At 34.2% G+C, this 17,601-nt stretch overlaps 1 protein-coding gene across 4 annotated transcripts in view; it reads left to right on the forward strand.

The window, feature by feature from the left end:
* The window catches only part of pigg (phosphatidylinositol glycan anchor biosynthesis class G), a 132,431-nt gene that overhangs the window by 22,839 nt on the left and 91,991 nt on the right, over nt 1-17,601 (forward strand). For all 4 annotated transcript variants that reach the window (XM_058797782.1, XM_058797783.1, XM_058797784.1 and 1 more), the window contains exon 5: nt 13,755-13,893. In XM_058797782.1, the coding sequence (XP_058653765.1) occupies nt 13,755-13,893 (139 nt within the window). The remainder of the gene's footprint in view (nt 1-13,754; nt 13,894-17,601) is intronic.

The following is a 17,601-nucleotide window of genomic DNA, read 5'->3' on the forward strand; positions in this document are numbered from 1 at the left end:
ACCATGGTCATTGAACCAGCTTTTGGTACCTTTGGCAGTGTGGGCAGGTGCCAAGTCCTGCTGGAAAATGAAATCAGCCTCTCCATAAAGCTTGTCAGCAGAAGGAAGCATGAAGTGCTCTAAAATTTCCTGGTAGATGCCTGCGTTGACTGTGGACTTCAGAACACACAATGGACCAACACCAGCAGTTGACATGGCAACCCAAATCATCACTGACTGTGGAAACTTAACGCTGAACTTCAAGCAACATGGATTCTGTGCCTCTCCACTCTTCCTCCAGACTCTGGGACCTTGATTTCCAAATGAAATGCAAAATTTACTTTCATCTGAAAAGAGGACTTTGGACCACTGAGCAACAGTCCAGTTCTTTTTCTCCACAGCCCAGGTATGATGCTTCTGACATTGTCTCTGGTTCAGAAGTGGCTTGGTAGCCCTTTTCCTGAAGACGTCTGAGCGTGGTGACTCTTGATGCACTGACTCCAGCTTCAGTCCACTCCTTGTGAAGCTCTCCCAAGTGTTTAAATCGGCTTTGCTTGGCTGTATTCTCAAGCTTGCGGTCATCCCTGTTGCTTGTGCACCTTTCTCTACCCAAATTCTTCCTTCCAGTCAACTTTGCATTTAATATGCTTTGATACAGCACTCTGTAAACAGCCACACCTTTCAGTAATGACCTTCTGTGACTTACCCTCTTTGTGGAGGGTGTCAATGTTCATCTTCTGGATCATTGCCAATTCAGCAGTCTTCCCCATTATTGTGGTTTCAAAGAACAAGAGATACCCAGAATTTATACTGTATGGATGGTCATTTATTGAAACTCAAATGTAAATATTCTAATATTTTGAGATACTGATTTTTGACTTTCATGAGCTGTAAGCTCTAATCATCAAAATTAAAACAAAAAAAACTTTTGAAATGTTTTACTTTACATGTAATGAATCTAAAATATATGAAAGTTTCACTTTTTGAAATAAGTTACAAGAAAAAATGAACTTTTTCACGACATTCTAATTTATTGAGATGCACCTGTATGTGTGTGTATATGTATGTGTGTGTGTATATATATATATATATATACACACACACACACACACACACACACACACACACACACACACACACACACACATATATATATATATGTGTATGCATGCATACAGTGGGGCAAAAAAGTATTTAGTCAGCCACCAATTGTGCAAGTTCTCCCACTTAAAAAGATGAGAGAGGCCTGTAATTTTCATCATAGGTATACCTCAACTGTGAGAGACAAAATGATTAAATTATTTTTTAAAGAATTAATTGGTAAATTCCTTGGTAAAATAAGTATTTGGTCACCTACAAACAAGCAAGATTTCTGGCTCTCACAGACCTGTAACTACTTCTTTAAGAGGCTCCTCTGTCCTCCACTCGTTACCTGTATTAATGGCATCTGTTTGAACTTGTTATCAGTATAAAAGACACCTGTCCACAACCTCAAACAGTCCAACTCCAAACTCCACCATGGCCAAGACAAAAGAGTTGTCAAAGGACACCAGAAACAAAATTGTAGACCTGCACCAGGCTGGGAAGACTGAATCTGCAATAGGTTAGCAGCTTGGTGTGAAGAAATGTGGGAGCAATTATTAGAAAATGGAAGACATGCAAGACCACTGATAATCTCCCTCGATTTGGGGCTCCACGCAAGATCTCACCCCGTGGGGTCAAAATGATCACAAGAACTGTGAGCAAAAATCCCAGAACCACACGGGGGGACCTAGTGAATGACCTGCAGAGAGCTGGGACCTTAGTAACAAAGGCTACCATCAGTAACACACTGCGCCGCCAGGGACTCAAATCCTGCAGTACCAGACGTGTCCCCCTGCTTAAGCCAGTACATGTCCGGGCCCGTCTGAAGTTTGCTAGAGAGCATCTGGATGATCCAGTAGAGGATTGGGAGAATGTCATATGGTCAGATGAAACCAAAATATAACTTTTTGGTAAAAACTCACCGTGTCGTGTTTGGAGGAGAAAGAATGCTGAGTTGCATCCAAAGAACACCATACCTACTGTGAAGCATGGGGGTGGAAACATCATGCTTTGGGGCTGTTTTTCTGCAAAGGGAGCAGGACGACTGATCCGTGTAAACGAAAGAATGAATGGGGCCATGTATCGTGAGATTTTGAGTGAAAACCTCCTTCCATCAGCAAGGGTATTGAAGATGAAACGTGGCTGGGTCTTTCAGTATGACAATGGTCCCAAACACACCGCCCGGGCAACAAAGGAGTGGCTTCGTAAGAAGCATTTCAAGGTCCGGGAGTGGCCTAGACAGTCTCCAGATCTCAACCCCATCGAAAATCTTTGGAGGGAGTTGGAAGTCCATGTTGCCCAGCGACAGCCCCAAAACATTACTGCTCTAGAGGAGATCTGTATGGAGGAATGGGCCAAAATACCAGCAACAGTGTGTGAAAACCTTGTGAAGACTTACAGAAAACGTCATTGCCAACAAAGGGTATATAACAAAGTATTGAGATGAAATTTTGTTATTGACCAAATACTTATTTTCCACCATAATTTGCAAATAAATTCTTTAAAAATCCTACAATGTGATTTTCTGGATTTTTTTTTTCTCATTTTGTCTCTCATAGTTCAGGTATACCCATGATGAAAATGACAGGCCTGTCTCATCTTTTTAAGTGGGAGAACTTGCACAATTGGTGGCTGACTAAATACTTTTTTGCCCCACTGTATATATAGGTGTATATATATAATACACACACACACACACACACACACTATATTCTCTGACTATCATTTAATGTTTCAGGCTTTACAGGGTTTTTAAAAAATCTCAATTTGACCATTTTTATTTATCTATTTACTTATTTTTCATTTTTATGGTCAGTAATGGTACTAACATAAGTTTTAAGTTGAGACAATGAAGTCTTGCTTCATTTTTGGACTTGACTAATAGTAAAGCCTCACTTGCTCAGTAACTGAGTCATATTGATTAAGTAACCGCTCTGAGTGATTTAGTCAGTTCAGTTCTCAGTGAAGGATTTGTCAGGATGAATCACATCCACAACTCAGGGTTTTTTTCCCCCCTCATTGTTCAAAAGGTTTATTTTGGATCCTACTAGCACACATCCTTGTGATCTCTTACTCACACTTCTCTTTCTGTCTTCCCTTCATCTCTCATTACCTGTGAAACACACACAGCGCAGGTCTCCCTCCCTTGAGATCAGTGGGTCAGTTCTTCTCCTCTGCTCTTCTTTTAACCAGCGCGTTTTCTTTCAATCTGCTCCACATAAGTGGGTGGTCATTTTTCATGCATGCAGGAATCATGCTCACTGATTGTGTGTTAGTATATAGAGTGTGTATTTCAGTTTTTAGTGTATAAAATGTGACTGTTACATGCAAACACAGTTTCTGTTCACTGGTCACATTAGCTCTTCTGCTGCCTCCATAACAACTTAGATAGTGTCATGTTTAATATCAGAATGGCAAAGGTTCACGATAAAATCAGCATTAGTGTGACCTTTTAGATCCACCGCCAATAGTTACAGCAGTGATTTGGACAGCTGCACTTCCGTCTTGATGAACTTTTAGGTTTCCAGGAAGAGCACATGGTGTTGAACGAGGTCATGTCTGCACCTTTGACATGTCCTCCTGCCATACACACCGCAAAGTTTCAGTGATGTACTGCTGAAGGTACTTTCCATGCAATTACTGTACAATAAACATGGACTGAAGCTCACAAGATTGACTCCAAATCACTCCAGTTTGTGAACAAATCATTCAGACCAGTTTTGTGAACTAGCTTAGATCTTTTACAAATGGCACTACTTATTAGTTAGTAACTGAAGCGGATTTCAAGATGTCCAGAGACTTATTTTGGTCTGTTCCTCACACAAACTATTGCATGACAAGACTTGGATGCAGATTATATCTGATCCTTATGATACTTGTTCTTGGAAATATTTTTTTCCCCCATTTTGCCTCAGTAACCATTAATTGAAATTGTGTGGAGAATAGCGAAGTGCAGTTATTCAAAATGACTACTTTTGTATAACGAAGATGAAATTCATATGGTTTTAGAAGGACGTGAGTGGAAATAATAAAAAAAAAAAAAATCTATTAATTCATATAAATTGCAGCTTTTTGATGCATTCGCAGATTAAATTGAATTTTAGTGTCAAGGCTCTTTTGACATTTAAAAAAAAAAAAAAAAAAAAAAGGTCACACTTTATATTAGGTGGCCTTAACTACTATGTACTTGCATCAAAAAATAAGTACAATGTTCTTATTGTGTTCATATTGTATTGCAAAACACTATTGCTGCTATTGAGGTGGGATACGGGTAAGGTTAGGGACAGGTTTGGTGGTATGGGTAGGTTTAAGGGATGGGTCAACGGTGTAATTATAAATGTTTTTACATTGTAAAAATACCTACATGTAATTGCACGTATGTACACAATAGGTGCATTGTACCAAATGATTCATTTAAATGTAAGTACATAGTAGTTAAGGCCACCTAATATAAAGTGGGACCAGCAAAAAACTATTTAGGATTTGGTAGGATTTTTTTTTTTTTTGAAAGAAGTCTTTGCACACCAAGGCTGCATCATTTGATGAAAAATGCAGACATAGTACCATTGTGAAGTAATATTACAATTATATTACTTTATATTATTATTATTATTATTATTATTATATTAAATATTACAAACTGATTTCTATTTGAATATATTGTAAAATGTAATTTATTCCTGTGATGAAAGTTGAATTTTTAGCATCATTGATCTTTTAGAAATCATTCTAATATGCTGATTTGCTGTATAATCAATAATCATTTTATTATGTAATTATCAGTATTGAAAACAGTTGTGCTGCTTCATATTTTTGTAGAAACCGTGATCCTCTGATGGATATAAAGTTCAGAAGAACAGCATTTATTAAGAACAGAAATGTTTTGTAACATTATATTTGTTTACTGTCACTTTTGACCAATTGAATGCATCCTTTATGATTTTTTTTTTCTTATTGACACCAAACTTTTGAGCAATAGTGCACATGCAGAACAAAATCTTTTTTTATATGCAAATTCAGTCAAATTGGATATTGTGTTTCTTCTCTTTGAAGGCCAGCAGAGAATGGGTTTTAGATGTTTTTGTGTTTCTGCTCAAAGCCCCGTCGCATGGACGCCCAACAGAAAACATGACTCAAATGTGCGTCATTTGTCGCCGAGGTAAATGACCTGTTAGCTTCACTTTGATATGTTCTTGTTGTCATGGCATAGAGGCTCTGAGGGTCTCTAAAAGCCCCTCTGCTGTCACAAGCGTCATTGAGTATTCAGACATTACTCATTAGACACACTGAGGTGTTTCAAAGCTGTTGAATCAGATGCTATCTTACTCTTTGACAGTCTCATCTGCAGTTACATGGAGCTGTGATGATGTTGGACAGACGAGATTCGGTTTAACATGTTCATCCTGTGCCTTCCCGTTTGTATCTCTTGTGTTGTGATGAGATGCTTGTGTTTTTTATTTGTGGACTGAGCTGACGGCCCTCACGTAGAATCCATCCAAACTAATGAGATTTCTCACATTTCCCTCTCTCTCTTACTCTCTGTTTGTTCTTTTTCATATCTTTTTGTATTTGTTTTTTTAATAACGGCAGTGTTTCCTACAGGACTCTGTTTTTCTAAAAACATATATTATAACAATACCTTTTGTTTCTAACACAGTACATATTAGTTTTAAATTCAGCATATTATAATAAACATAGTTAACATTAGTTAATGTGTAATAATTAGCAATAATGTATTCATTTTGGTTTATTCAAATTTCTATATACAACTGTAGCATTTCAAGTTTTATAAATACATTGATAATAATGTTTAATAATTGTATGATTATAATTAAAAAATGTAAAATTAAATGAATATTAAAATGTATATAATAATAATAATAATAATAATAATAATCTATAATGTAAAATATCGATTTTATGAATTTTAATTTAATTGTATTTTAAATTAAGTAATTCATTATTATAATATTACAAATGCATGTTTTATTGCACAACAATTATAATAATAATTATTATTTAATATTACATTACAATTATAATATTAGTTATATTACAAAATTTATATTGAATAATAATAATAATAATAATAATAATAATAATAACAATATTTTAATAATAGTAAGAAAATAACAATAATAATTAAAATGTTGTATTATAATAATAGTAATAATAAATGTTATATTAAAGCAATTTTGATATTAAAATGTATATTTATTATAATGCAATGATGATAAACATTTTAATAATAATAATAATAATAATAATTATTATTATTATTATTCTTAATGTTATATAATAATAATAATTATTATTATTATTATTATTATTATATTTATTATTATAATAAATGTTATATTGTCAATTATTATATTACGTATATTTTATTGTAATGCACTACTACTACTACTACTACTACTACTACTACTACTACTACTACTACTACTACTAATAATAATAATAAATATGCATTTTACAAATATAGGCTACATATCACAGATTAAATATCTTTTTTTTTTTTTTCTCCGACTCTCCTAACATAGCTTCTTCTGCCATCCAGCACTCATTTTGTAGAGATTGGGTTTGTACCAGTATCAAACTGCAGTTCTTCCCGTCTTATTACATCATTTTTTCTCTCTCCTCATGTATTCTCACATACCCTGGACAGCCTCTGTGATGAACACATCAATTCATTTCTCCTCCAACAGAACAATCTTTCCATCCCTTTGTGTGGTGCGGCCGAATCCCATAAAGGAAACCGTCGATTTCAGGCTGGGCACAATAGAAGATCTTGTCTTCAGCCGCTGGCCTGCGCGCTCTTCTCTCCTGCTCTTCAGGGCCGTACGGGGCCACAGGACCCCAGAGCTGCATTCGGCGTCTTTGTACTGACGTTGTTCGCCTGAACTGGGAGTTTGGATTATATCCTGTTATTCCCACTCAAACCGATGCATGTCGTGTAATTTACAAGACTTCGGAGAATCTGAATATAATGGTACGCTTTAATTTCCTGTCCTCCTTTTCCAAGTCCATATCCCTCCTGTGAAGACGAGATTTCAGACTTTAAATTGGGCCACGCTTTTATACATTCTCCCACACTGGTTTCTTGTGTCTGCTCTGTATAATTACATGCAAATCTCTCATTTGCCTCGTTTTGGGACAAAGTATCCATAGAGAAAGTGGTCATGTTTGCTGATTTTTACAATTCATTTCCTGAGGAAACTCGTCTTCCTGTAACGAATGCTGCTGCATTGCAGAGACCTTGGACATTTTGCTCTGTTGAAATTGAAATCTCATATTAATCGATGCCATTGAAAGTCCGTTATTTAAATTATTGAGCGCTTGCCGTGACCTACGCTCCTCATCTGGCTACTTGTTCTTTCTCAGATGCTTTTAGTCCAGAGCAACTCAAAATACTCTCTATACAGTCTCTTTGAGGTGCAGTTTTGTCTTTACTTGATAACCGTGCCCTAGAGCATCATAGGTAAAGTTTCTAGCTCAAGGACAGGACTTCTGCATGTCACTAGAATCTACGTCTACATCAAAATTATACATTAGTTTGTTCATTATTACGACATGAGCTTAGGATGATCAGTAATTTACAGTGTTTGTTCATTTTGGTTCATTTTAATTTCTACATATACTAATAGATGTATAACATTATGAAAGCGTTGGAAGGATGGTAATAACCATATTATTATTATTACCACCATGTATAACCGTGGTGATGATGATGATGATGATAATAATTTTTTTTATTACCACCATGGTTATTATATAGTTAACTTAAACTAAAACCATAATAAACATTTCTGTTTCTTGAATAATAAACATAATAAATAAATAATTAATAATAATTGTATATAAAAAAGCAAAAACTAAAAATTGCTAACTAATAAAAACACAAACTTTAAAACTATAAAAGTAAAATCTAATTCAAAGTATTAACAAAAACCATAAGAGTATCTCAATACTTAAGTAATACTGATTACTGCTACTAATGTAAAATTGTAATTTACACAGTTTTAATTCAAGTTGTATCAATACATTTGATGATGATAATAATAATAATAATAATAATAATAGTAAATGACATTAATTGCATAAAGTAATTAATGATGATTATAATAAAATATAATGTAATATAATATATTAATTATAGTAGTTAATATCAAAACTAATAGCCAATATTAATAATATTATTAATTATAAGATTTTTACATTTTCAGGTTGTATTAAGATATATAATGTACCTATAATAATAATAATAATAATAATAATAATAATAAATTACATATAATGCATTTTAACATTAAGTTGCATGAAGTAATTTATGATTGTGATTATAACAACACACATTAATTATAATAGTTAATATCAATAATAATAGCCAATATTAATAATATAATTAATTGGAAGATTTTTTAACATTTACATTTCAAGTTGTGTATAAGATATATGACGTACCTTGATGATGATGATGATGATGATGATGATGATGATGATGATGATGATGATGATGATGATAATAATAATAATAATAATAATAATAATAATAATAATAATTTCTTATTATTATTATTATTATAGCAGAATGATTTAATAGTGGACAATAGGATATATTTGTAAATCAGCATTAATTTAGATTAATACATGATTGTTAAACAATATATTATTTAACAGTATATTGTTTTTATTCTGTTGAGAAGAGCAGCATGAACATCCTTCCAATGCTCTCCTTTTGTGTTTCACGGATGAAGGAAAGTTTGGGTTTGGAGTTTGGAACATCGTGAGCGTGAATAACATTGTTCCTCCTTTAATAGCTTGGCTGCTGCCACAAACTCCACAAGTTTCTTTTTCTCTGAAATTGCACCGGCGTCCCCTGTTCTCCTCTTTAATTAAAAAAGGGCCAGCATTAAAGAATCTCCGGAGACAACCGCCTAAACGACTTCCTGAATATTTAAACGATGGTTCTGGAACGTTTCTCACTGGTGCTGTGCAGGGAATCGCTGTAAGTGGCAAAAGAAGCGTTAAACCTTGACTGAAGTGTTTTGAGTTTGGTTTCTGTGCCTGTGAAATCTCCTCACAGATTTACCGCTTTTATTTTTTCTGAACCTATTCCCTGCGTCCCCTCTCTGTTATTTCTGTCTCTGTGTCTTATTCAGTCTTTCTCCCCCCACTCCTTGTCTGGAATTCATTACCTTTGTATGAAAGAATCAGGATTTAAAAAAAACCCCGTAAAGATCATTCCACATTCGTATGAGCTTATTTCTTCAAAAGGAGACAATTTAAAGCACGCTTATTCTGCTCTTGGGTGTACAGTAAACAGTACTAAAAATTTTAGGGTGAGTAGAGTTTTAAAATTTTAGTACAGTATGCACGTAGTTTTTATTATTTCTATGTAGCTTTATTTTCATTTCAGTTTTGGTTTTAGTAAGTTGTAGTTTTTAAATTTAATCTTAAAGTTTTTGTACTTTTTATTTTATATCAAAAACATTTTTGAATAGTTTCAGTTAACCCTGCGGCTTATGAGCTGAAGTCCTCTAAAGTCATATGACATTTGTCTAAGTTGTTATTTACTGAAAGTTTACTGAAAATCACCTGCATCCGAGTTCTCAAAACAAAAATCAAATCAATTGGTCTTTGACATCAAACCATTTTTATGTGCCAAATTTGAATATATCATATGTGCATGCACTGTAAAAAGTGAAAGTTGACTTAACTTAAAAAAATTGAGGAAACCCGTTGCCTTAAAATGATTAAGTACATAATAGTTAAAAAAAAGTTAAGTGAACTTGACAGTTCAATTAACTTATTTTTTTTAATTATCATTTACTTGAAAATTTTAAGGCAATGGGTTTCCTAAATTTTTGTTAAAGTTTTAAATCACTTTTTACAGTGTGATATTTAAAGAGGAAAGATTAAAATTAGAATTCATAGTTTCTCCTGTCGTGTTCCACAGAAGAGAGTCGTAGGGTTCAGAACGACACGAGGTTGAGTAAATAATGACTCACTTTAGCTGAACTATTCATTAAAGCCGTCTGTAATTCCTCAAGGTTTCTTGGAAAAGCCGCCCGCAGTGCTATTAAAATGGCAGGGGGCATCTTTCATTCTTTTACCTTGTTCCATTTTCACTTTTTATTCATTTTTCCCACTCCTTGTCTCAAACCAAATCGCTCATTCCTGAAGTCAGAAATCACTTTTGCGCTTTCAAACAATAGTCAGCTCGCACATTAACACCGTGTTTGATTCACGTCGGACTCTAAGCGCTCAACAAATCACCGAGATAAATTCACACGCATCTGTTTTATTGCACTCGTTCCCGCAATGAAGTCTGAAACTCTTGACTTTTTTTTTTAAAAGAACTCCCAATGGTTTGCTTCGTGTTGAATTATTTTTCAAAGCTCCTTTAATGTCGCCTTTCTTTATTAGTTTTGTTCTGCTTTAAGGTTTCTAGTGAGTCATAAGGGGAAATGCTCTATTTTCAATGTATTTTTATGGTAAGAGGCAGGCATCCAGAGGATAACAGTAAATCACATTATAAAGGAGGGAAAGAAAAAATGCTTTATATTCTTATATCAAGTTATTTATTTTCCTTGCTTTGTTGGCTGTTCTTTATCCTTACCCCTGCGACATGAACACTGTGTTACAGTCTGAGACTCATCCGTCTCCATTACTGCACCTCAGTGTGATAGCAGTTTATTTCTGGCTCGCTGCTGGAAAACGAGTGCCCTAAAACTGCTAACAGGCATTTGCAGACGGGACACCCCCACGGCCCTTTACAGGCGGCCGTTCTCATGCCGTTATTGAGGTGAAATTGGCCATCTACTCTAGGAATAGTCGAAGTGTGTTCCTGAAGCAATGCAAAGATTTTTTGTTGAATCTGTTGTATTGTCCTTTTAGGTCTTTTAAAAGTTTGCATGCCCGTAAAACAGCCTAAACCAGCCCAAACCAGCCCGAGAGGGTTTTCTGGTCTGGTCTGGTCTGGCCACCAGACTGGTTAGTCAGGTCTGGTTTGATGATTTTAAATGGGTTTTAGAAACTGCAAAAAATGATTTTCTTACACAATACTTTTGTCTTTTTTTCCAGTAGAAATATCTAAACATTTTTCAATCAAGATGCATTTACTTGAGAAGTGTTGTGATGTAAGATATTAAGTAAATTACAAAAAAATTAATTAATTAACATGACAATTAAGCACTTTTTTTTTTTCTGGCCAAAATTCTCTTATGTGACAAAATATATATTTTTTCCTATTCATTTCCTTTTATAATTTTATTTAAAATGGTTCTTCTTTATGTAGTGCAATATACATGTATTTATTTTATTTGTGCTATATTTTATTTTGTTAACATTTATTTATTTTTATTATTTATATATAGTTTTAATTTTTATATATCATGTTTTTCCTATTTATTTATTTATTTATTGTTAGTTATTGTTTTTATTATTATTTTATTTATTTTTATTTTTTTGTTTTTATTTTGCTACTTTAGATGCCTTGAAGGGATAGTTATGTGGATAACCAAACAGTTTTTGGTCCCTGTTGACTTCCAGTTTTTTTTTCTCTTTTTCTTTTCTTTTCTTTTTCCTCCATACTATGGAAGTCAGTGGCTACCAGCAACTGTTTGATTACCAACATTCTTCAAAATAGCTTCTCTTATGTTCAAGGTTCAGGTTCAGGTTTAGAACAACATGAGGTTGAGTAAATGTTGACAGAATTTTCATTTTTGGGTGCACTACCCCTTTAATGTTTAATAATTTACACAAGGAATGGTTTTAGCTTTTACTTGACAGTGATGTGTTGGGCAATCACAGCATATTAGGAATTTCCTAAGCTAATTTATGGTTTGCCTTTTCCTGCCGCCGTTGACTTAAATCACACCTGTCCATGCACACTATTATTTCCTCACACCGCTGGCGGATATTAGGCCGCAAGTGAGGCGGCGTTTTCAAATGGCTTATTCACAGTGCTTGTCATTAGCGTGCATTAACTCGGGCGAGAGGGAAGGCTAGTCATTAGCATACGTTTAGTGGGCTCATGAATATTTGAACCGCTGCGAGCAGAGGACTGGTTGTTAGCGTAGCATCATTAGTGTTAGCGGCGGTAAGAACGTTTGGCCGGCCAGCTGTGAGCGCAGTGGTACAGGGCCCAGGAGTGTGTGAAGGACGGCTGTTTAGTGTGTGTGTGTACGGTTTCAGAGTGCCACTGAGGGAATCAAGTGGCTCCGACGCACTGAGAGACTCTTTGATGTGAAACAGAGCCGATCGTCCTCGCGTCCCTGATGGCAGAGAGAGAGAGAGAGAGAGAGAGAAACGCATCCCCGTGGCTTAGCGCTAAAACCTCAGTGATTTGCTCCAGTGGAGAGAAGAGCATTCCAGCGTCTCTCCCGCACGTTTACACAAATATACACAAACATACAGCGGGATCTGCGACAAAATGACAAGAAATTAAGAACATTTATTTAGCTGAATTTTTGCAGAAAGCGTGATGCACAAATAAATACAAATATACAGCGGAATCTGCGGAAAACTGACAAGAAATTAAAAAATATATATTTTGGAGAAAGCATGATGCACAAATGTACACAAATATACAGCAGGATCTGTGGAAAACTGACAAGAAATTAGGAAAATTTACATTGCAGAATTTTTGCAAATTTATTTTAATTTTTTTTACCATAAAAATTTTTTTCTAGCCATTGTAGACAATATTTTAATGACATTGCAAAAAGTGCATGAAAATGATTGATTTATATTTTTATACAATATTATGTATATTGTATATTATATTGTAATTGTATTAAAAATTGTATTTTTTTATTTAAAAAATTATATATATATAAAAAAAAATTCTGAACTTTTGCATGTCTAAAATGATCATAGTCAAAGACTGAAATAACCATAAACTAATGCTGTCAAATCAATTAATCGCGATTTAATGATATCCAAAATAAAGGTTTGTGTTTACATAATATATACAGTATGTGTGTGTACTATGTATATTTATCATGTACAGGATATATAAATACACACACATACGTGTATATATTTAAGAGAAAATATGTATGTATGCATGTATGTGTGTATATATATACATACATGCATACATACATACAGTGTATGTATGTATGTAACTTATGTTATATATAAATATATATTACATACATTTCTTAAATATATACATATATGTGTGTGTGTGTGTGTGTGTGTATATATATATATATATATATATATATATATATATATATATACATATACATATACATATACACACACACACACACACACACACACACAGTATAGACAAATGTTATGTAAACACAAACTTTTGTTTTGGATGCGATTAATCACGATTAATTTGACAGCACTACCTTAAACCATTTATTTTGTGAAAATAATTTCTATCAATTTTATTAAATAAAGTTATGAAATATAATATCCTAGTTTTTTATGGATTTTAATGGATTATTTAACATATTTTTTTTGTAGTTATGTGCATATGCATAATTCATTTTTAAGTAAATATGTTTAAATATTAATGCATAAATTTAAATAAATAATTTTAGATAATAATAATAATAATAATAATAAAATAAATATTAGCAATGTATTAGTAATTATATTCATTTAGATTAATAATAAATATAAATATATTAAAATATATTTCTTTCTTTTTTAAATTTCTGTTTCAGGAATCTGAAGGGACGTTGCCCAACTTGCTGGTTCTGTGTGGAGACCATGGCATGTCTGAAACCGGCAGTCACGGCGGATCGTCGGAACCGGAAATCAACACGCCCCTTGTGCTCATCAGCCCCTCCTTCAGGAGGAAAGGTGAGTAGCACAGACTGTTGGTGGGTGTTCTCTAAAGAGGCTCTCTATTGAGAAATTTGACTATTGGATTGCCAAAAAAATCCTATGTTAGGGGAAAAAAAGACATTATCTCATGGTGTTTTGAAGGAAAGTCTACTCACATTAAGTTTCTCCTCCAGACGTAAAGGTTATGCGACTCTTTGAAGTTCAAGAAAAACATTTTGGATGATCTTCTATCGATTTCCCAAAGTTTCTCTGTTAAAGTTATTTTAAGCCTGGGTTGTATATTTGATGTCTTGGTTCTTCACTAGAAGTATATTGGCCAGACTTAGTGCAATCCATACACAAAATTCCTCCCACAATTGTTAAGCCGTATCCAATAATGGCCATATGACAGATATCCAGCTAAACAAGGGCTCTAATAGTCATCGGTCTCCTGCAAAGAAGCTTTGCACACAATAAAAATGTTTGTAAATCAGTCCCCAGACTGAGACTTGGTGTGACTGGGGTGATCATTTGTCATCTTTATCTTGCTTTAAATCAAACTGACAAATAACTACCAGCATATTCACACATGCATTTAAGAAAATTAATGTCTTTGTGAGGGACGGGGGCTGATGGTGTTGCTGATGCACCAGTTAATGTTATTTACCATTTTACTGCAAAAGCTCAAGAAACAGGAAGCTACAGAAGAGTCTCACAGAATCAAAGGTCTGTTTCAGCAAACTCTCAGTAGCGATTATGTGTAAGCGCACGACACAGAACAATGCTTAAATCAAAAACAGTTGCATTTTTCAGATCAGTGTTAATGACTATGCAAGATATTCTTAGAATGTGCAAAGCTGTGTGCTTCTGTTCATCTATTTGGGAGTTATTTCAACCATTCTTGCATTTTAAATAATTTGCAAGAGCACAAAATAGGATCTGCTTTTGTTAGAGCTTAAACTGTAGACATTTTTTTGCATAATCAAGACCGTATCTCTAAAGAACTGATGAAGGGCAATTATTCCACTAAAAAGAGCCTGATGTGTTTCACACTTTCTTTGCTTGCACATTTGCAATTATTTGCATTCTTTTATTGCATTTTTATTTTTCACCCTATTTTAGTCAAGGTTTCTTGCATCAGAGACAGCCAAAATTAGTGTTTTGTGATCATTTCCATCCTTTCTGGTCCTCAGAATTATAGTTAATGTAGTAATTTAATGCTGGTTAGCATTAATTCAATAAAAATTACAGTACATTTAATTTTATTCTGGTTTAGAATGTTGACTTTTCAATCCAGTCAGTTCACATCAGATAAAATCGAGTACTTTTGGAATCAAATTTTATTTTACTTCAAAGTATGTCATCACTTTGACTTTTAAATGATAAAATCATGTTTAAAAATATTTAATATTTTATTAGTAAGATTTTATGGGTAAGATGTTTGTTTGTTTTTAAAAGAAGTCTCTTATGCTCAAAAATACATTATAAAATATATTTAAAAATGTAATTTATTCCAGTGATGAAAGCTAAATTTTCAGCAGCCATTATTCCAGTCTTCAGTGTCACATGGTCACATGGTCCATCACACGTCATTGTAACTTCTTATTTATGAATGTTGTTTAAATTTTTTCAGGATTCTTTGATGTACATACAATTTATTTGAATTTGTATCATTATAAATGTCTTTAACGTAACTTTTAATTTAATGCATCTTGCTGAATAAAATGATTAACTTCTTTTTAAAAAATCATGTTGACCCATAAACTTTTCAACAGCAGTGTAGAAAGTTCTACTGTAAGGCTTTCTAGATGTGCTCTTTCTTACATATCCCACATAGACTCATGTAGTTGTTAGCTGCACATTAAATCACAAATGTCTGTGACAGTCTGATTGCATTAGAGGAATTCTGCGGTGAGTTGCTGGATAATTTTACGGCCCGAGGGTTTTAAATTACCTACTGATTCATCTCTGTCTAATAATATGAAGCATTAATTCATTTTTTCCCTACTGTTTTATAATGGATTAATTTGCATTGAGTCTAGTGTGTAATTGATTGTGACACACACACACACACACACACAGAGCTGGCACAGCGGTTGTCGTGCTGGTCATGTGATGCAGTACACACAGCGAGCACATGACGCTCTCATAACCACGTGTGGATAAACACACACACACGCGCTATACTCACGCCCTAGAGTGTGAAACTCTGTGAGAGATGCTCATTATCCACTTCCGCTCATCCCTATATTCTCTCTCTCTCTCTCTCTTTTTCTCTCCTAAATGAAAGTGTGGAGTGGCGAAGCATCTATCTACACCAGACTGTCAGGGTGAATGTGATAATTGTTTCTTTTCCTGCCTGATCTATTTTTGTGATCTCTTAGTCATTTATACACAAGCACGCATATGCAGTCACACCAGCTTTCTCATGCAGCACACTGTTTTTATTTAAAGATGAGCTCATATCCTCACCCGCTGCATGCGGTGCTTTCACGCTGACCTCATCGTCCATCATACTGCTGTAGCCGCAGGTAAAGTCAGCGCCATCCGGAGAGAGACACAGCAGACTTGTTAATAAGCAGCTGAATTTTTGTTTTTACTTTTTTGTATATGCATAAACTTAACCTGTATTGACTTCCTTCGTATCTTTGTAACTCCATCGGAATTTTCATTGCACAGTGAGTCTTCGGAGCGATTCAGACCAGACTCAATTCAGTCAGATTTAACAATTGATTTGCTGATTCTTTTAAGGATATGTGTGTTTATTTTTGTGCACAGCCAGCAAGGACAGTGCAAAAGCAACGCAACACCATTCAGCTAAATTATAGATGCATTTTTGAGTTAGCGCTACAGATTCATCAGTAGCACAGTGCAGGAAACACTGACTTAATCAAACGCTGATGTCTTGTTGATGTGAAGAATATATTATAGATTTAGCGTGTATAAATTATTTTTACTTCGTGTCATCAACTTCCTGCTAGAGATGAAGTGATCTGCATTCATTTATTAATATGTAAATATGTCTTCATTTTGGGTGTCAGTTTGCAGAACAGCGCTGGAATGAGAACAAAAGTAGTCGAAAAATTTTGGATGGATGTATAAATAGATGGAAGGGTGGATAGATTTATAAATGGACGGATGGGTGAATATATATTAATTGATGGATGGATTAATGGATGGTCGGCTGGATGATAGATGAGTGGACAGAAGGATGAATGGATGTATTGATAGATGGATGGATGGATGGATGGATAAATATATAAATTGATGAATGGATGGATAGAGGGATAATAGATGGGTGGACAGATGGATGAATACATGTATAAATGGATGGATGGATAGATGTATAAATGGAGGAATAAATGGATGGATAGATGTATAAATAGATGGATAAATATATAAATGGATGGATGGATGGATGTTAGATGGGTGGACGGATGGATGGATAAATGGATGGATGGATAAATATATAAATTGGAGGGATGGTCAGATGGATGGATGGATGGTTAGATGGATAGAGGGATAATAGATGGGTGGACAGATGGATGAATACATGTATAAATGGATGGATGGATAGATGTATAAATGGAGGAATAAATGGATGGATAGATAGATGTATAAATAGATGGATGGATAAATATATAAATTTATGGAGGGATGAATGGATGGATGATAGATGAATAGATGGATGGATGAATGTATGTATGGATAGATAGATAGATGTATAAATGGATGGATGTACAT

Source organism: Onychostoma macrolepis, chromosome 14 (genome assembly GCF_012432095.1).
Source record: "Onychostoma macrolepis isolate SWU-2019 chromosome 14, ASM1243209v1, whole genome shotgun sequence".
Taxonomy (NCBI): Eukaryota; Metazoa; Chordata; class Actinopteri; order Cypriniformes; family Cyprinidae; genus Onychostoma; species Onychostoma macrolepis.